General features: G+C 45.9%; 1 protein-coding gene across 2 annotated transcripts; it reads left to right on the forward strand.

Annotated features, from left to right (window-relative positions):
• The first annotated feature begins 648 nt into the window (after window positions 1-648).
• Window positions 649-13,287, forward strand: LOC147270849 (uncharacterized). Of its 2 annotated transcripts, none has more exons than XM_086201400.1 (11): window positions 649-667; window positions 1,625-2,098; window positions 2,209-2,312; window positions 2,391-2,663; window positions 2,783-2,876; window positions 2,988-3,055; window positions 3,169-3,384; window positions 3,496-3,630; window positions 3,712-3,780; window positions 3,892-3,957; window positions 4,069-13,287. In XM_086201400.1, exons 2-11 carry the CDS (start codon window positions 1,996-1,998, stop codon window positions 12,229-12,231), a joined length of 9,291 nt encoding a protein of 3,096 aa, XP_086057526.1. In that variant the 5' UTR covers window positions 649-667; window positions 1,625-1,995; the 3' UTR covers window positions 12,232-13,287. The 2 variants fall into 2 exon arrangements, with proteins under 2 accessions (XP_086057526.1, XP_086057610.1); XM_086201484.1 differs by lacking the exon at window positions 649-667 and having other exon boundaries at window positions 1,902-1,920; window positions 1,996-2,098.
• Window positions 13,288-22,183: the final 8,896 nt, after the last annotated feature.

Below are 22,183 nucleotides of genomic sequence, written 5' to 3' on the forward strand. Positions count from 1 at the left end.
GCTCTCAAACACAAATACACATCACACTGCTTCATCACATCCATCTAAGCAGGGTATTAAATGGCACTTTTAAGGAATATATGCAGAGTTATTTGCTTTTCACACACTAAAAACGTCCAAATCCTACTCTGCTCTCCACACTAAAACACATGGCAGACACTCATTGGCAGTTCTCATGGAAAGGGGGGAGCATATCTTCCCTCATGGTACATACTCTCAAAAATACGCTTACAACATTTTAAATACAACCCCCACACCTTTATAAAGCACACCATTGTATTTCTGATGAAAAACTCTCCAAAAATATGGTCTTTCATTCCACTTTTGACCAACATATGCAGAGTTATGACTGTGTTTGTCAGTTAAACTGCCAAATCCTGCTCTGCTCTCCACTCTGACACAGATGGCAGAGAGCGAGCAGAGAAGGGAGGGGCTCTCACACCCTAGCAACAAGGCTCTGTGAAGTCTCAGCTCTCTCCTCAATGGTCAGATCTGACAGCTCTCTACCAATCAGTTGCTGTGCTACAATGCACTTCATGACGTGTCATCATGCCACCTCTCTGCCAATCAGTTGCTGTGCCTCAGAGCACTCGGTGACGTCTCCTCATACGAGCTCATAAAAGCTGAGGGCTGCGGTCACCATTTTCTCTTGCTCTCTCGGCTGGAGGTAAGTGAAGTCTTCTTTGTTGCATGACTTATTATTAGCTTCAGCCATGTTACCATTAATTCTGTATTTTCATTTGGTTATTCGACACTATTTCCACTACTTACATGTGCTCCGTTAAAACAGTAATGTTATCATGCACTTACAACCCCTATATCCGCTGTCTTAAGGCTACAAAGAAACTAGCTGCTCCTCGCCCATTTCGCATCACCGCGACTCGGCCGCTAGCTCGTCGTCGGCCATTTAGCATCACCGCGACTGGGCCGCTAGCTCCTCGTTGGCCATTTAGCATCACCGCGACTGGGCCGCTAGCTCCTCCTCGGCCATTTAGCAACACCGCGACTCGGCCGCTAGCTCCTCGTCGGCCATTTAGCAACACCGCAACTCGGCCGCTAGCTCCTCGTCGGCCATTTAGCAACACCGCGACTCGGCCGCTAGCTCCTCGTCGGCCATTTAGCAACACCGCGACTCGGCCGCTAGCTCCTCGTCGGCCATTTAGCAACACCGCGACTCGGCCGCTAGCTCCTCCTCGGCCATTTAGCAACACCGCGACTCATAGCTACATCCTTGTTGGCCATTTACATATTTTTTTTCCTATATGTATATCTGGTTGTTTGTATTTTTATCGGTCTGTATGTACGTGTGTGTATGTATGTATGTCCGTATGTATATGTGTGTATGTGTATGTTCTACAATTTCATTTACCTGACGCTTTTTTCCAAAGCGTCATAGAATACAAGCAGGATGTTTATATTTGTATATGTGTACTTGTGTGTATATATGTATGTGTATATATGTGCCTACAAATGTGTGTATACATATTTGTATTGCACATCTTTTCTATATCTACATCTTATTTCTACTTTTAATACTTTACAGTATGTATGACAACATATATTACTCACTATTACATTATTGCTATAATTATATTCTAACAACACCTTCATCTTTACTTTACAGATCCTTACTTGTCCCTTGCTGCTCTGCTGCTTTGTCCTTCATCTTCAACAACTCTTCTTCAGGAAACCTCTCATTTGAATAATCCACACATACACACAGTTACATACTTTTCTAAAACACATAACTTTTGTCTAATTTACCACTTTTGCATTGGTACACACACACACACACACACACACACACACACTCACTCACTCATTTACTCTACATTTACTGGTTGCTCATCTCCCACAACCAAGGTAAGTTGCACTTCTTCTTTAATTCACCCACTTCTGAAGATCACGTCCCTCCTGTTTGTGAGTACAACTACCATTCTATACCTGTGCACTTTGTCTGTGAATGCTTACTTAATGCACACTTCTCTTCTGTAGATGCCCCGTTCCAAGTCCCACCGGCTTGCCCAGGCGGCCAAGCGGAGGATGGCGGAGAAGCAGCCTTGGACCCCTGGGCCACCTGTCCCCGAGTTTGTCGCTCGTATGTATTAACTGGTCTTGAACAACCCCACTCCTGCCACTCTAAAATGTGCTACAAAAAATACATGTCTTCCATTGCCTCGCATTCTTACATCATCTCCATCCTAACAGGGCGCGGTACCGGACGCCGCCATCGTGTGCGGAGATGGCAAACTTCACTCTACACCAACCACTCCGTGAAGTTAGTCACTCCTGCTCAGACCCCTGGCCAGAAGGTACCAATATTTCTCATTCTACATCATTGCATACATCTCATGCTTGCTGTGTGTTCTAAACATGTGCTTCTGTGACAGATGGTGTTTGTCCTCGGAGACTCCCACCTGCGCGCCATCGTCGACGGGTTCGTGAGTATGCCGCAGGGTTCTCTCACTTTTGGCTTCTTATCCATTCCAGGTGGAGCCGCCTCTGACCTCAGGACCGAGGTCATGCACGCTACCCTCCCCTGGACCCCGGATTTGGTGTGCGTGGGGGCCCCCAGCAACAACCTCACAGCCAGCAGGACTGTTGGTGAGGCAGCGTTGGACTTCCGTGCTCTCCTGACCACTGTCAGCAGCCTCTGGCCGACGGTGAGCTTCTGTTTGTTATATACTGTTGCTATTATGTCTTCCCTCCTACACAGTCACACTTTTTAGTTCTGTCATTGTTTACAGTCATAAATGACATTTGTTTCCTTTCACCCTTCAAGGTGTTAGTGATGGATTTCCCTCCACGCTTAACCATCGATCCGGCCTTGCAGGACCTGCTACGTCAGGAATACCGCCGTGTCACAGCGCGCATGGGTATGTCACTCATCACGTCTCCTTGTTACGTCACATTCATATTTTGACGTTTTATTATTTAATGCACATTACACCATTACCATAGATATTTATGCCGTCCACATCTTCCAGGTATCCCATACGTGTCTATGGCGGAGCACCTCCCAGTCCATCGGTTGGAGCTGTGGTGCCACGACGGTGTAAGTACAGCATAATGTCATCCCTTACATATGTTAAATGCTCTACCTTCCCTCTTGTTCCATGCTATGTTACCCGACGCCATTAAAGTCTACTTTGTTTTTATGTCTTTCAGGTTCACCTCAGCGACTCCGATGGCATGCCGGTTGTGGTGGATCTGCTGTGGAACGCCGCGGTCCGTCAGCTCGCCCCCCCTCCACCACAGCCCACCGTGTCACCCCGCACATCGCCACGTGTCAGGGTGTCTCCCAGGGTGATCGTGACGGGACACGTTCCTGTGCCTCGTCGTCGTGACCCCCGGGAGTGGACCGTCGTTGGACGGGCATGCATGGTAATGTATTTCACCACTACATGATCCAAATGCACATTTCTTAAACGCTTCTGTCACATGAACAACATCTAACATATGTCCTCTTTCCCCTCTTTGCTTTGTGTTTGAAAGACTGGTACACCTCCGGCCCGACAGTCTCCCATCCCGTCCAACCCGGTGTGGTTCAGCAGTGACATGCTGGATGCCATGGAGAAGGTTTCACCTTCTTCTGGCTCCGGCTGCACTGCTGTTCCACCAGCTGGCCAGGTAACTATACCACTCATTACATGTACTGTTTCAAGCCTACATGCATATCAGATGTTCTGAAAAAAATTCTCTTTCCTTCAGCCTTCCCCTGGGCACGGGAAGCGCCAGCGCCGACGTGTTGCCTCAAAGCCCAAAGGAGGAAAGCGACAGGTTGGTGTTTGGATCTTTTCTTCCAATAACTGCAATATAACTTATACCTGCATTTTTACTTAAACCTATAAATCCACTTCTTTTGTACTTACTCTCCTTCTCTTTATGTAGGTGCTGGCAACACCACCTGCCCGTCTGAACGTGTCCGCCTCCAAGCCCCGTCCAGCAGCGCAGCAGGTTAGCCTTGCTTTAATTACATACAGTTTACTTCTTGTGGCTCATTCAAATCACCAACATTTCCTCTCCTACTTCATTCACATTTAACATTCTCTTTTCATCTTCTATCAGGTGGAGGTGGCAGCCAAGGTGTGCCTGGAGGAGTCTGCGGTGCCACTGACTGCTGCCGTGGTGCCTGAGGGTCCCAGGACGGAGGTTGCCGCAGCTCGCCCTGCCTTGCTGACGGAATCAACTGTCCAGGAACCAACGCAGACCACGCACACCAAAGCTAAGTCTGACTTCATTACGTTGCATGATGTTAAAGTGGCAAATGCAGATTCCAACAGCAATGATGTGGCACTGGTAGCTCCGAATAGTAGAGGGATTAGGCTACTTAAACGTGTGAAGGGCTCATTTCATCAGGGACATGAGCAGTTCAGATACGGAGGACTACAGTGTATGGCTATTGCTTTGGTCAGCTTAGCCAAACACACACTTAGCAGTGTGTTCTCCTGGATACGGTGTGATCTGGATCGCATCTTGTTTGAAGGTGATGAGTTATACACCTTCTTGCGTGACAGTGGCTCATTTAGACATCCCTCAAATCTGCTATCTGTTCCTGATCTGCCACATCAGTTGGAAGTTGATGGACAGATATGCAGCTTCCATTTTGGGGATGTACTGTTAGGTGAAGTTGGTGTGACTGAAGGGGAGCTGGTTGACTTTGGTGTCTTTATCAGTCTGCGTGATGGACTGGCCAGGATCTTCAGTCAGTACAGCACATGTCTTATGACACTGTGTGGCAACACCACTTCCATCATCCATCAGGATGGACAGTTTGCTGTTGTTGACAGTCACTCACGTAATTATAGTGGCTTGTCACATTGCCGTGGTACGAGTGTGGTTCTACATTTTGCTTGCATTGATGACCTCCACCACTACATCTGCTGTTTGGCTGAGAGTCTCAGTTCAAACCAGAAACTTTTTGAACTGTGTGGTGTTCTTGTGATTCCGAGTGTAAATCCAGTTCCGTCTGGTGTGTCTGCAGACAGTTGTACGATTGAATCCAGAACGACAACACAGCCTACTTTTACTGAGCAAATGGTACATGATGGCTCTGTGCACATATCTGAGGATGTTAATTGTGTAGCTGCACATCTGGAAATGTCTCACATTGCTGACCAGACATCGTCCCGTTTTGTCAGTACTGCGTCACAGGAAGAACCACATCGTAGCCATGGCATAAAACGCAACATTTCTCCTGACACCTACGTGTCAAATAAATTACAAAGACTTGATGACAGTACACTTGATAGAGACATAGAAATGATTGAAGCTGTCAGAAATGGTGCGCTGATGTTTTGTCCTCTTGGTGTTGATACTTGTAAATCTTTATGTCAAAAGTTACATGTTGACTTTGACAAGTTCAATCCTCCACTCTCCACAGAAGTTGGATTGATCGGTCCTCCATGTAAGAATGAGAGGATCGTTGCTGATGGGAACTGCTTCTTCAGGGCCATCTCTCAGGCAGTGAGTGGCTCACAGAAGCACCATCGGAAGATTAGATCAGCTGTTTGTAAAGAGCTGGAGAGAAATGCTCAGAAATATGTCTCTCTTTTGAGAGAACAGTATTCCTCTGTGTCACAGTACCTCCAGCAGTCCAGGATGAAATATGTAAACACTTGGGCCACTGAGGTGGAGATACAGGTCACAGCAGATTGGTTGGAAGTTAGTGTTTGTACTTTTATTCATGGACGTTGGATTCAGTATAGCAGTGCTGGTGCCCATTTCTCCCCACAGTGCATTTATGTAGAGAACATCCTGGACAGGCATTTTGAGAATGTGGTCTGTGTGTTTAAGCCTAGACAACAGACGTGTTATGGTTGTTGTAAACTTGTGGATGTGCCAACTTACACCTTGAGGACTACAATGAAGGATGTTGACATTGAATCTACAGAATGTAACTTCCCATTTGTAGTTTCTGACAAGGGTCTTGACACCGATAACATTGTGCAAAATGTTAGTCAGGGAAAAGTTAATGTTACCTCTCGGAGATCACAATATTTGATGCAAAAGAAAAGGAAACACGAAAAATTAAATATGTTGCTCACTAAACAAAATGCCTTGAAACATAGACAAACATATTCTGAAAATGCAATCTGTCGGGAAAGGAAAAAATTAACAAGTCATATTAAATATCACATGCAATTGGCACATAAACAACGTGTCAAAGAAATTAGTAAAGCAAGGAGTAAGAAAAGTTACCAGCAAAACATCCAGCACAGAGAGGCAGTTAAGGAAAAAAGCAAAGCTGCCAGTATGTTGAAATATAGACTAGACGTTGAGCACCGACATCGCGTTAAATCAACTAGTGTAGCAAAATATAAACATAATATCCACCATAGACAGCAACTTAAAGCCAGCAGTATCATTAAATACAGACAAAATGTCAAACACAGACAGAGAGTTAGAGCCGCAAGTATCATCAAGTACAGACAAAACATTTTGCATAGACAGAGAGTTAGAGCCGCAAGTATCATCAAGTACAGACAAAACATTTTGCATAGACAGAGAGTTAGAGCCGCAAGTATCATCAAGTACAGAGAAAACATTTTGCATAGACAGAGAGTTAGAGCCGCAAGTATCATCAAGTACAGAGAAAACATTTTGCATAGACAGAGAGTTAGAGCCGCAAGTATCATCAAGTACAGACAAAACATTTTGCATAAACAAAAAGTTAGAGGTGCAAATAAACAAATTCGCCAAAAGTATCGTGACGATTGTGATTTTAAGCAAAAAGTGATAGCGACCGCTCAATTAAGTAGGAAAAGCGCATATGAAAAGTGTCAAGACTTCAACTTTGTCATGGAACGATTCTTGGAGAAGGTTAGAGACGGCCCTGAGTTCATTTGTTGTGTCTGTCATCGGTTGTTGTTCAGAACTCAGGTGCTGGGTTGTAGTTACGAAATGTACGCTGGAAATTCTGCTAGAGTTGCGGTTGCTAACCGATGCATAAGTGACACGTATTTGCATAGGTGTGGTAGTGATTGTGTTGTGCCTTGTGGGTTGGCAGCTTGTAGAGGGGAACTTTGGATCTGCCATACGTGTCACAGTAAGATTTCAAAGGGGCAGATTCCAGCTGAGTGTTGGGTCAACAACCTGACACCAGATCCCATTCCGCCGGAACTGGGATGCTTAAATAGCTTGGAGCAACACTTGATTGCACTGCATATTCCGTTCATGAAACTGTTGGCATTGCCCAAAGGGGGGCAGAACGGAGTACATGGGCCGGTAACATGCGTTCCAGCCAATGTCGTGCAGACAACCAATGTGTTGCCTAGGACTAGCGTGGAAGGGTCCATGATGCAGGTCAAACTTAAACGCAAGTTGACCTACAAAGGCCATTATCGATATCAGTTTGTCGATAGTACACGAGTAAGACAGGCGCTGCACTTTTTAAAAAGGAATAATCCTTTCTACAAGGACATTGACTTCAATGAGGATTGGGTCAATGACTTTTGTCGCCAGGACGATGGCGAGACTGAGGAGGTTCAGTCTGACGGTGAGGACGGAGCTGTCGTAGATGGGGCAGAGTCTTGTGAGCAGAAGCAGGTCGTTTCAGAGGGTGCGGTGACAGCTCCGTCAGGTGGTCAAGACGACGTGATAGATGATTCAACAGAAATAATTCAAGATGAACTGTTGCATGACAGACAGCAGCACTGCATGTTTCAGGACACTTGTCTTATGCCTGTTGATATTGGTCAGGAAGCATTAGACCAGTATTTCGAGGACATCATCAACGTGGCGCCTGCGGAAGGGAATAGTCCAGTTAGGCTGCTTTCTGACCAGACGAACGAGGCCAAGTGTTTCCCCGTCTTGTTTCCTCTGGGTAGGAAAACATTTCACGACGGGCGCTCGCAAGCGTTGACTCTGACGCGGTACTTCAACAACCGGATTATGCATGCGGATGGCCGCTATTCCGGCAACGTTGAGTACATTTTTTTCAGTCAGTACATGTCTGAGACTGAGCAAGTGTCCTCCAAAGTTTCCGTGGCAGGGCGTAAGGGTAGGGCAGGTCACAAGTCCCAGAAGGTTAGCGCAGCGATGCTGATGAACGAGGACACTTTGAAGCAGATGTTGCAGGTCGACGAGGGCTTCAGATTTCTGAAGCCCATTCGAGGAACGCCTGCCTTTTGGCAGTCGGTTCAGAAGGACCTGTTAGCATGCGTCCGTCAGTTGGGGATTCCGACGTGGTTCTGTTCGTTTTCGTCTGCTGATCTGCGCTGGCAGAATCTCCTGACCAGTATCCTGAAGCAGGAGGGCAGAACGCAGACGGTAGAGGATTTGGAGTGGGCAGACAGGTGCGAGCTGTTGCGGAGGAACCCCGTGACAGCCGCGAGGATGTTTGATTACAGGTGGCATTGCTTTTTGAATGAGGTTCTCAAGTCTCCTTCACAACCGATTGGCAAAATCACAGATTACTTTTATAGGGTAGAATTTCAGCAGCGCGGCTCCCCTCATGTCCACTGTCTGTTTTGGATTGAGGGGGCTCCCCAAATTGATAAGAACACAGATGAGGAGGTGGTGGCATTTATTGACCAATATGTCACCTGCGACTTAAACCCTGACGATGACACGTTATCGGCTATCGTGGCATCGGTTCAAGCCCACTCAAGGCGACACACAAAATCCTGTTTGAAACACGGAACGTGTCGCTTCCATTTCCCAAAAGTTGTTTCGGCACGAACTTTTGTTTGTAAAACGGAAATTAAAACCTGTACCTGTGATCCGAAGGCCAGAGAGAATCCTCAGTCAACAAGCGTGCCGGTCTGTAATTGTTTTCAAGACACGAATCCCATTAATAAGGAGACGGCACACGCCATTTTGAAAGCCGTGAAGAAGGCTGTTAAAAAAGCGGACGCAGGAGAAGTGGCCTACGCTAGCGTGGACCACTTGTTCCAGACTCTGGGCATTAATCAGGAGATTTTTGAGCTGGCTTATAAGCGCCTGCACACAAAGACTAGGGTAGTCTATAAAAGAGGGGTAAAGGACGTCTGGGTGAACCAGTATAATAAGAAATTGTTGAAGTGCTGGAATGCTAACATGGACATTAGCTTTGTCACCGATGCCTATGCAGTAATCATTTATATCATTTCGTATATAACCAAAGCCGAGAGAGAAATTGGGCTTTTATTGGCCAACGCACAAAAAGAAGCATCCAAACAATCAAATCTCTCTGCTAGAGAGGCTTTGAAAAAATTAGGAAGTGTGTATTTGCACAACAGGGACGTTTGTGCCCAGGAGTCGGTGTACAGGCTAACGAACATGCATCTGAGGGAGTGTTCCAGGAAGGTTGTTTTTGTGCCAACAGGGGCAAATGTTGTTAGGATGAGTTTACCCCTCAGTGTGTTGAGGCAGAAAGCCGCTTGTGGTGACATGAGGTCAGAGGATATGTGGATGCCAAATATCGTAGATAGGTATAGGAGCAGGCCAGATGACCAGGTGTTCGAGGACATGTGTATGGCTACGTTTGCGTCTGAGTATCGTCTTCTCAGCAAGAATGAAAAGTCCAAGAACATGATTCAACTGAAGAATGGACTTGGCTTCATCTCGAGGAGAACGCGGTCTCAGTTCGCTGTTGTGCGCTACATGCGGTTTGATTTAGAAAAGCAAGAGGAAGCACACTATCAGAGTCTGCTTCAGATGTATCTCCATTACAGAATTGACGCAGATCTGAAACCTGAGGGGTTTCATCTGTTCAGTCAGTTCTATAAGGATGGAGAGGTTAGGTTCAGGGACGGTTCGTTGAAGCCGGTTCAAAGCGTCGTCGATGAGAACAGGGCCAGGTTTGAGGTCGATTGTCCTGAGTTGGATCACGCTGAGGAGATTGCTCAGCAAGGTCAGGTCGATGAGGATGTTTGGGGGGAGCTCTGTCCTGAGCTGGAAGCGGAACGCCTCGAGTGTTTAGAGGAGATGAAAGAGCAAAGGCAAGGCGAAAATGCTGATGAGCATTTGGCCGACGCCTTACAAAATGTTCCCGATTTGGCGGCTGCCAAACCAAAAACAGATGTGTTTTTGGAGAGGAACAGGAGCATTTTGCCCAGAAGTGACGGCTTGGCCTTAGTTAGGTCTCTGAACGAGACGCAAATGGCTGTCTTCAACAAAGTTAGACAGTGGTGTCTGCAGAAGGCCATGGGTAAGAACCCAGAGCCTCTGCATGTGTTTTTGACAGGCGGTGCAGGGACGGGGAAAAGTCACTTAATTAGGGCCATTCAGTACGAGGCCGGGAGACTGCTGGCAACACTTTGTCATCAACCAGATAGCATTTCGGTTCTGTTAATGGCCTCCACGGGCATAGCTGCATACACTTTAAATGCAGCAACAATTCATCACTCGCTGAGTATTGGCACACACTCCAGCTTGCCTTACACACCCTTGGGAGAAGACAAACTGAACTCTCTAAGGGCCACATTTAGAGACCTCCAAATTGTCATCATTGATGAGATTAGCATGGTTGATCACAATCTGTTGGCATACGTTCACGGCAGGTTGAGGCAGCTAAAACAGACCGGTGACTTTTCCCCATTTGGTAATGTTAGCGTCATAGCCGTCGGTGACTTCTACCAGTTGCCTCCCGTTAAAGGGAAGCCGCTGTACGCTGGTCAGGTTGGTGTGGACCTGTGGTGCCACTTTAGCGTGGTGGAGCTGACCACTGTCGTCAGACAGAAGGACAGCTCCTTTGCAGAGATGTTGAACAGGCTTCGGGTGCGTTCCAAGAAAACCCCCATGTTAGACGGCGACGTCCAAATTTTGAAATCGCGAGAGACAGGGGAAGATAGCTCGGCCTTGCATATTTTCACCACAAATGTGCAAGTGGAAGAATTTAACTTGAACCAGTTGTTCCGCACGTGCCCAGATTATGTTGAAATTGACGCTAAAGACTTTACGCCGAACCGCAAAACCGGCAAATTGGAACCTGGAATCATTAGCAAGGGGCAGGGCACGTGTTTGGAATCTAAATTGTGTTTGGCCAAAAACGCCAGAGTCATGCTCTGTCGTAACGTCGACGTCCAGGACGGTCTGGTCAATGGCGCGTGTGGCACTGTCAGCTACATTGAATTTGGCCCCGACCCCACATTTCCTCTGAGAATTTACGTCAAGTTCGATGACGAAAACATTGGCAGACAGAGGAGGACAGAGCGTCCACACGCAGCAGTAGAATACAGGCATTCTACTGCTATTGAACCAGACAGGGAGAAGACCAGGAAGCGCGGTTGTGTGCGGGTGCAGTTTCCCCTCAGGCTAGCGTGGGCTTGTACAGTCCACAAAGTACAGGGGTTGACTGTAGACCAGGCTGTTGTGTGTTTAAAGAAGGTATTTGCACCTGGGCAGGCGTATGTAGCTCTCAGTCGTGTTAGGGCCTTGTCGGGACTGATCATCAAGGACTTTGAAGAAAAGGCCATTTACTGCAAGGACACCATTAAGGAGGCCATGGCTAGCATGCCTCCATTTTTGATTGAGCAGCCTTCATCAAATACACAGTTCGCGGTGTATTTGATGAACGTACAAAGTTTAAGTCGCCACCTGCTAGACTTGGTGTCCTGCACGCAGCATTTGCAGCTTAACTGCATTGCTGTCACAGAAACATGGCTCACTGCACAGTCCTCATTGGACTGTGTGCAAATTTCCGGCTACGATTTCCACAGTCGTCCTCGGTCTCTGTGTTACAGCGCCGCTGACCCCACATTCTCCAAATTCCAGCAGTTAGAACGCGGTGGCGTCGGCCTGTATAGTTTAGCCCATTCGGACGTCGACATTCTGCAGGTACCCGATTTCAATCTGGAGTGCTTGGTGTGCCTGCACAAAAAATTGAGCATTTCCCTGGCCGTCATTTACCGTCCACCAGCGTATCCAAATTTGCTGTTCAAAGGCAATGTGGGGAGGTTGCTTGACTGGTTAACTCCAACAAGTAACACTGTTGTAGTCATGGGAGACTTTAATGAGAACATTTTGAAAGGGTCATCAATTTGTAAATTTATGGAAGAAAAAGGGTTCACCCAACACGTGACACAAGAGACCACAGAAAAGGGGACGCTAATTGACCACGTTTACGTTAAAACGTCACAGTACGACGTGGAATGTGCAGTCTGGCCAGCCTACTTCAGCGATCACGAAGGGATCCTGTGTAGGTTTTCTGTTTCAGATGATCAGGGGGAGTTCGATGACCTCGCCAGTTTGTTTAGCTTGGATGACTTTGAGGATTTCCAGGGCGATTCTGACCACCAGGATGACTGAGTGTCAAAGCTACATGGCTGTCCCAGGTCAAATACTAGCCTCATGTCAGCTCAGTTGGCTCTGTGTGTGCTGGTAGGACTAGTTGACTCGGACCTGTTGTTGATAGGAAGCCTGGCATGACTGTTGGCATTTGTTAGTGTAGAAAGTCCCACTCCACCTCTCTGTGCCCTTTTTAATCTTTTTAACTTTTTAACCTTTTTAACTTTGGCTATTTATTCTGTGCATGTCTTGACATGTACGGTTTTTAAGGTATTTATTCATGTATTTATTATTAACTTATTCCACTGTCACGCACTGCACTTACTGCAGTTTTGTAGTGACTATGAGTTGGTAGTTTAGCTCCACGAATCATGGTTCCACTGGTGCTGCGTGACAATCATGGGTCACAGCACGTTGTTGTTGTTGTTGATATTTATAGTTGTTGTTGGTCATTTATAGTTGTTGTTGATATTTATAGTTGTTGTTGGTCATTTATAGTTGTTGTGAGTCACTGTCTGTCACATTATTGCTGTTGGTCTCTTATAAATGTTTTATAAATGTATTCTGTATGTATTTTTGCCTGTTGTCTCTCCTCTCAGCCCCCTCCCTCTTTGTCTCTCTCTCTCTCTCTCTCTGTATCTCTCTCCTCTTCTCCCACTGCCCCCGCCCCTCACCCCCAAGTCTATCTCCCCTCTCCACCCCAGCCCCATCTCTCTCCCTCTCCCTCTCAACCCCAACCGGTCCAGGCAGGTGGCCGCCCACTTTGAGCCTGGTTCTGCCTGAGGTTTCTTCCTGTAAAAGGGAGTTTTTCCTCACCACCGTTGCCAAGTGCTTGCTCATGTGGGAATGTTGGGTTTCTTTCACTAAACTTGTAAATAGTTTGTTCATTGAACCCCAACGGGGAGAAATTTCATTTAAGTTGTAAATTACTTTCATTAATTATGTTCACTGTATGTTCTAAAAGCATTTTTATTTGACTTCAGATTTATAATTTCCATTTTGTTACACATGCAGTGACTGTCTCTAATTGACCTTTTGTTCAAATTAATCAGTTAATAAATTCCCATGTTCACCACAGCTGATGTCTGTCTTTTATTGTCACAATAACTGTACATGGACAATGAATGTTGAACTTTCTAATCCACAGTCAAATGTCCTGTTTTCAATGCTGGATTTTGCCACATTCATGCTTGATGATATTCAGCAACTTAACTGGAAGAACCACAGTAAAGTGACAGCCAACAGGTAGCACAGACAATGATGAACACAAGGGTCAATATGAAGCTGTCACATCTGCAGTCACACTTTGGGTCCAACTGGAGCTTCTACCTCCTCAACTTCAACTCTCACCACTTTGATACCAACATGGATGGAGGAGCACTTCTCCATCACCCTGGGATTGATGATGTCATTCAACACCTTCACTAGGAGAAGCACATCAAACTTAGACAAAGGTAGGACAGAAGATGACAGGCAGACGGATCAATGCTGTCAGCTCAGCACTTGGAGTCACAACTGGAAAAGATGGTCTTACATTTTACTATTGGCCAACATATGCTGAGTTAATGACTGTTTTTAACAGTAAAACTGGCAGAATCCTCCTCTGCCCTTCAGTCTAATAAAGATAGTAGAGATTTGTTTACTGTTGTCATGGAAACAGAAAGGGAGCATCTCTGCTCTCATGGTACATATTCTCAAACACTTCTAGCTTGTACATTAAAACACTCACACTTTCAAAAAACACATTATTGAATTCCTGATAAAAAAAACTCTGCGACAATATCTCTTTACTTTCCACTTTTGACCCACATATACAGAGTTATGACTGGTTTTCACAGTAAAACTGCCAAATCCTCCTCTGCTCTCCACTCTGACACAGATGGCAGAGAGCGAGCAGAGAAGGGAGGGGCTCTTAAAGGGCCGGCTCTCAACTCTGCACTCACACTGTGCAGCGCACTGAGGCTCGTATCTCCTAAACTACAAGGCCTAGGGATTTGCCGATTACACCGTTGGATTGGGGCCGGCGATCCGGCCGCGGTTAGGCAGGGGCTCAGGCCCTAACAACGCTGCTTGCAGCTTTAATTAGGGCCTGAGCCAGAAGGTACTTCTGGCGAAGACCCTATTATGTTTGCTCGGCAGAGCAACACATTAGCAGCACTAAAAACACTAAAAACACACACTAAACAGTGTCCCAGGCCCCCCCAACACCCATGAGGCAACTGGGTCAGACGGCCTGGAGCCAGTTTTCACATACACACCCATTCAAAACCTGGTATTATACTGTTCTTGCTCTCAATGAGTGTGCGCTATATGCGCATAATGCGCATAACGCGCATAATCTAATTTGACCCCCTGAACATGCATGAAATTCGCTGAAATTTGGCACAATCGTTCGGTATGTCTCAACATTCACTAATCAAAAACAAAAACGCCACTAAAGTCTATAGCGCCACCTAGGGAGCCACACAAAAAAAAGATAATTTTTTTTAATTTCGCGCGCTATAACTCCTCACACAAAACTCCCACAGACATGGGACCAACACCGTTGGACTCGTCTCATCAAGACGAACAATTCTTACACTCTGACCCCTCACCTATCTCCAACAGAATGTCCACAAATTGGACAAAACTGTCAAAATCAGGACTTTTTTTACTCCCCGAACAAGATCTATCTCCTCCTAAACCGTAAATGCCAGGGCTTCCAAACTTTCACACATTACTCTCCCAACTGTGCTCTTCAAAAATCTTTAAAGGCTAATATACTACGCGCTCAGTTTGGATTTTATAAGCCCTCAAAGTGGGGGAGACACGTTTTACGCTTACAATGGAAGTCAATGGGGAGGCCGTGTCCTCTCATGGTACATACTCTCGAACAAATGCTTCTCACGTCTATACCATACATCGCACAGCTTTTAAAAACATATCACTGTATTCCTGACAAAAATCCCTACAAAAATATGGTATTTTGTGTTACTTTCCACCAACGTAGGCCGAGTTATTCAGCTTTTACACACTACATTTCTCTGAATCCTCCACTCTCTCCACTCCAGCACAGATCAGACACAGTGCAGCGGGGGAAGGGTTCTTAATGGGCCAGCTGGCAGCTCTGCTCTCAGCTCTGCTCTCAGCTCTGACAGAGATGGCAGAGATTTGTTTACTGTAGTCATGGAAACCACAATTGGCACTTCTCTGCCCTCATGTACATACTCTCAAACAAACACTTGTCGCTTCTAAATTAAAACACTCACACCTTCAAAAAGCACACCATTGAATTCCTGAGAAAAAACTCTACGAACTGATGTCTTTACATTACACTTTTGACCAACATATGCTGAGTTATGACTGGTTTTCACAGTAAAACTGTCAAATCCTCCTCTGCTCTCCACTCTGACAGAGATGGCAGAGAGCGAGCAGAGAAGGGAGGGGCTCTTAAAGGGCCGGCTCTCAGCTCTGCACTCACACTGTGCAGCGCACTGAGGCTCATATCTCCTAAACTACAAGGCCTAGGGATTTGCCGATTACACCGTTGGATTCGGGCCGGTGTCAAGGACGCGGCCGTAGGCCGCGTGGGGGCTCAGGCCCTAACAACGCTGCTTGCAGCTTTAATTAGGGCCTGAGCCAGAAGGTACTTCTGGGCGAAGACCCTATTATGTTTCGAAGTCAGAGAGACACGAAGTCAGCGCTAAAAGCAGTAAAAACACACACTTTGGAGCATCACAGGCCTCTAAAAACATCACAGGGGGGTCCGGGGGGGGACAGGGGGGTGAGGTCCCCCATTGAAACCTATGGTGGCAAAAATTATATCTGAAATTGCTCCGTTTTTTTCTTATTATTCTTTCTTTATTCCGCTGCGCTTTAACGCTTAATTTGACCCCCTGAACATGCATGAAATTCGCTGAAATTTTGCACACACGTCCGGTCTGGCGAAAAATTTTATATTTAAAAAAAAATTTTCGCAAAAACTCAATAGCGCCACCTAGGGAGCCAAAAAACTCGCAAAAAATTTGGAGCGCTATAACTGCTTGTACGAATGTCCCACAGACATGGGACCAACACCGTTGCACTCGTCTCATCAAGACGAAAATTTCATACGCTCTGACCTCTCACCTATCTACAACACAATGTCCACAAATTGGACAAAACTGTCAAAATGAGGACTTTTGCTCCTCCCCGAACAAAATCTATCTCCTCCTAAACCGTAAATGGCACCGCTTCCAGACTTTCACACATTACTCTCCCAACACTGCTCTTCAAAAATCTTTAAAGGCTAATATACTACGCGTTCGGTTTGGATTTTATAAGCCGTCAAAGTCGGGGAGACACGTTTCACGCTTACAATGGAAGTCAATGGGGTGGCCGTGTCCTCTCATGGTACAAACTCTCGAACAAATGCTTCTCACGTCTAAACTAAAACTCTCACAGCTTCACAAAACACACCACTGGATTCCTCAGAAAAATCTCTACAAAAATATGGTATTATATTCCACTTCCAAGCAACATATGCAGAGTTATTTGATTTTCACACACTAAAAATGTACACTTTTCGGCTGCTCTCCACTCCTGCACAGATGGCAGAGATTTGTTTACTGTAGTCATGGAAACCACAATTGGAGGGTCTCTGCCCTCATGTACATACTCTCAAACAAAGACTTGTAGCTTCTAAACTAAAAGACTCACACCTTCAAAAAACACACCATTGAATTCCTGACAAAAAACTCTACGCACTGATGTCTTTACATTCCACTTTTGACCCACATATGCTGAGTTATGACTGTGTTTCACAGTTAAACTGCCAAATCCTCCTCTGCTCTCAGCTCTGACAGAGATGGCAGAGAGCGAGCAGAGAAGGGAGGGGCTCTAAAATGGCCGGCTCTCAGCTCTGCAGTCACGCTGTGCAGCGCACTGAGGCTCGTATCTCCTAAACTACAAGGCCTAGGGATTTGCCGATTGCACCGTTGGATTCGGGCCGGCGATCCGGCCGCGGTTAGGCGGGGGCTCAGGCCCTAACAACGCTGCTTGCAGCTTTAATTAGGGCCTGAGCCAGAAGGTACTTCTGGCGAAGACCCTATTATGTTTGCTCGGCAGAGCAACACATTAGCAGCACTAAAAACACTAAAAACACACACTAAACAGTGTCCCAGGCCCCCCCAACACCCATGAGGCAACTGGGCCAGACGGCCCGGAGCCAGTTTTCACATACACACCCATTCAAAACCTGGTATTATACTGTTCTTGCTCTCAATGAGTGCGCGCGTTATGCGCATAATGCGCATAACGCGCATAATCTAATTTCACCCCCTGAACATGCATGAAATTCGCTGAATTTCGGCACAATCGTTCGGTATGTCTCAACATTCACTAATCAAAAACAAAAACGCCACAAAAGTCTATAGCGCCACCTAGGGAGCCACACAAAAAAAAGATAATTTTTTTTAATTTCGCGCGCTATAACTCCTCACACAAAACTCCCACAGACATGGGACCAACACCGTTGGACTCGTCTCATCAAGACGAACAATTCTTACACTCTGACCCCTCACCTATCTCCAACAGAATGTCCACAAATTGGACAAAACTGTCAAAATCAGGACTTTTTTTACTCCCCGAACAAAATCTATCTCCTCCTAAACCGTAAATGCCAGGGCTTCCAAACTTTCACACATTACTCTCCCAACTGTGCTCTTCAAAAATCTTTAAAGGCTAATATACTACGCACTCGGTTTGGATTTTATGAGCCGTCAAAGTCGGGGAGACACGTTTCACGCTTACAATGGAAGTCAATGGGGAGGCCGTGTCCTCTCATGGTACATACTCTCGAACAAATGCTTCTCACGTCTATACCATACATCGCACAGCTTTTAAAAACATATCAATGTATTCCTGACAAAAATCCCTACAAAAATATGGTATTTTGTGTTACTTTCCACCAACGTAGGCCGAGTTATTCAGCTTTTACACACTACATTTCTCTTAATCCTCCACTCTCTCCACTCTAGCACAGATCAAAGAAAGTGCAGCGGGGGAGGGGTTCTTAATGGGCCAGCTGGCAGCTCTGCTCTCAGCTCTGCTCTCAGCTCTGACAGAGATGGCAGAGATTTGTTTACTGTAGTCATGGAAACCACAATTGGCACTTCTCTGCCCTCATGTACATACTCTCAAACAAACACTTGTAGCTTCTAAACTAAAACACTCACACCTTCAGAAAACACACCATTGAATTCCTGAGAAAAAACTCTACGAACTGATGTCTTTACATTACACTTTTGACCAACATATGCAGAGTTATGACTGTGTTTGTCAGTAAAACTGCCAAATCCTCCTCTGCTCTCCACTCTGACAGAGATGGCAGAGAGCGAGCAGAGAAGGGAGGGGCTCTTAAAGGGCCGGCTCTCAGCTCTGCACTCACACTGTGCAGCGCACTGAGGCTCCTATCTCCTAAACTACAAGGCCTAAGGATTTGCCGATTACACCGTTGGATTGGGGCCGGTGTCAAGGACGCGGCCATAGGCCGCGCGGGGGCTCAGGCCCTAACAACGCTGCTTGCAGCTTTAATTAATTTATTAGGGCCTGAGCCAGTCCCTGGCGAAGACCCTATTATGTTTCGAAGTCACACTCGCCACTTCAAAAGTAAATTTGACCCCCTAAACATGCATGAAAACTCACCAAATTTGGTAAGCACATCAGGTGCGGCGAAAAATTAGATAATTAAAAAAAAAAGAGGCGCTCTACTCAATAGCGCCACCTACATACACAAAAATCCACGCCACAGACTGTAGGAATGTCCTACAGACATGGGACAAACACCATTGAACTCGTCTCATCAAGACGGATAAATCATACACTCACACCCCTGACCTAACTGTAACAGGATGTCCACAATTTGGACACGAATGTCTAATTTTGGACAATTTTGCGCCCCGAACAAAATCTATCTCCTCCTGAACCGTAAATGCCAGGGCTTCCAAACTTTCACACATTACTCTCCCAACTGTGCTCTTCAAAAATCTTTAAAGGCTAATATACTACGCGCTCGGTTTGGATTTTATGAGCCGTCAAAGTGGGGGAGACACTTTTCGCCTTACAATGGAAGTCTATGGGGAGAGCGTGTCCTCTCAGGGTACATACTCTCAAACAAATGCTTCTCACATCTACACCATACATTCCACAGCTTTTAAAAACACAACACTGTATTCCTGACAAAAATCCCTACAAAAATATGCTATTTTGTGTGACTTTTGACCAACGTATGACGACTTATTCAGCTTTTACACACTATATTTCTCTTAATCCTCCACTCTCTCCACTCCAGCACAGATCAGACACAGTGCAGCGGGGGAGGGGTTCTTAAAGGGCCAGCTGGCAGCTCTGCTCTCAGCTCTGCTCTCAGCTCTGCACTCACACTGTGCAGCGCACTGAGGCTCATATCTCCTCAACTACAAGGCCTAGGGATTTGCCGATTACACCGTTGGATTGGGGCCGGTGTCAAGGACGCGGCCGTAGGCCGCGCGGGGGCTCAGGCCCTAACAACGCTGCTTGCAGCTTTAATTAGGGCCTGAGCCAGAAGGTACTTCTGGGCGAAGACCCTATTATGTTTCGAAGTCAGAGAGACACGAAGTCAGCGCTAAAAGCAGTAAAAATACACACTTAGGAACATCACAGGCCTCTAAAAACATCACAGGAGGGTCCGGGGGGGGACGGGGGGTGAGGTCCCCCATTGAAACCTATGGTGGCAAAAATTATATCTGAAATTGTTAAGTTTGTTTCTTTCTTTGCTATTATTATTATTATTCTTAATTATCTCGCCCAATAAAACCTTAATTTCACCCCCTGAACATGCATGAAATTCGCTGAATTTTTGCAGACACGTCCGGTCCGGTGAAAAATTTGATATTCTAAAAAAAAAATACACGCAAAACTCAATAGCGCCACCTAGCAAGCCAAAAACACGTTTACGTCAATAACTTCCCCTAGGAATGTCCCACATACATGTGACCAACACTGTTGCACTCGTCTCAACAAGACGAAAAATTCGTACACTCTGACCCCTGACCTAACTCCAACAGGATGTCCACAATTTGGACACAAACGTCCAATTTTTCACCATCGCACCCTCCGAACAAAATCTATCTCCTCCTGAACCGTAAATGGCATCGCTTCCAAACTTTCACACATAAATCACACAACTCTGCTCTTCAAAAATCTTTAAAGGCTAATATACTACGCGCTCGGTTCCCATTTTATAAGCCGTCGAAGTTGTGGACACAAATTCACGTTATAATGGAAGTCTATGGGGAGAGCGTGTCCTCTCAGGGTACATATTCTCGAACAAACGCTTTTCACGTCTACGCTGAAAGTCACACAGCTTCACAAAACACACCACTGGATTCCTCACAAAAATACCTACAAAAATATGGTATTACATTGCACTTTTAAGCAACATATGCAGAGTAATTTGACTTTCACACACTAAAAATGTACACTTTTCAGCTGCTCTCCACTCAAGCACAGATGGCTGAGATTTGTTTACTGTAGTCATGGAAACCACAATTGGAGCTTCTCTGCCCTCATATACATTCTCTCAAACAAACACTTGTAGCTTCTAAACTAAAACACTCACACCTTCAAAAAACACACCATTGAATTCCTGAGAAAAAACTCTACGCACTGATGTCTTTACATTCCACTTTTGACCCACATATGCTGAGTTATGACTGGTTTTCACAGTAAAACTGCCAAATCCTCCTCTGCTCTCCACTCTGACACAGATGGCAGAGAGCGAGCAGAGAAGGGAGGGGCTCTTAAATGGCCGGCTCTCAACTCTGCACTCGCACTGTGCAGCGCACTGAGGCTCGTATCTCCTAAACTACAAGGCCTAGGGATTTGCCGATTACACCGTTGGATTGGGGCCGGCGATCCGGCCGCGGTTAGGCGGGGGCTCAGGCCCTAACAACGCTGCTTGCAGCTTTAATTAGGGCCTGAGCCAGAAGGTACTTCTGGCGAAGACCCTATTCTGTTTGCTCGGCAGAGCAACACATTAGCAGCACTAAAAACACTAAAAACACACACTAAACAGTGTCCCAGGCCCCCCCAACACCCATGAGGCAACTGGGCCAGACGGCCCGGAGCCAGTTTTCACATACACACCCATTCAAAACCTGGTATTATACTGTTCTTGCTCTCAATGAGTGCGCGCTATATGCGCATAATGCGCATAACGCGCATAATCTAATTTGACCCCCTGAACATGCATGAAATTCGCTGAATTTCGGCACAATCGTTCGGTATGTCTCAACATTCACTAATCAAAAACAAAAACGCCACAAAAGTCTATAGCGCCACCTAGGGAGCCACACAAAAAAAAGATAATTTTTTTTAATTTCGCGCGCTATAACTCCTCACACAAAACTCCCACAGACATGGGACCAACACCCTTGGACTCGTCTCATCAAGACGAACAATTCTTACACTCTGACCCCTCACCTATCTCCAACAGAATGTCCACAAATTGGACAAAACTGTCAAAATCAGGACTTTTTTTACTCCCCGAACAAAATCTATCTCCTCCTAAACCGTAAATGCCAGGGCTTCCAAACTTTCACACATTACTCTCCCAACTGTGCTCTTCAAAAATCTTTAAAGGCTAATATACTACGCGCTCGGTTTGGATTTTATAAGCCCTCAAAGTGGGGGAGACACGTTTCACGCTTACAATGGAAGTCAATGGGGGGAGCGTGTCCTCTCATGGTACATACTCTCGAACAAATGCTTCTCACGTCTATACCATACATCGCACAGCTTTTAAAAACATATCAATGTATTCCTGACAAAAATCCCTACAAAAATATGGTATTTTGTGTTACTTTCCACCAACGTAGGCCGAGTTATTCAGCTTTTACACACTACATTTCTCTTAATCCTCCACTCTCTCCACTCTAGCACAGATCAAAGAAAGTGCAGCGGGGGAGGGGTTCTT

This window comes from Aulostomus chinensis, chromosome 1 (assembly GCF_037954235.1).
Source record: "Aulostomus chinensis isolate RoL2024-O1b breed Wild chromosome 1, RoL_Achi_v1.0, whole genome shotgun sequence".
Classification (NCBI taxonomy): domain Eukaryota; kingdom Metazoa; phylum Chordata; class Actinopteri; order Syngnathiformes; family Aulostomidae; genus Aulostomus; species Aulostomus chinensis.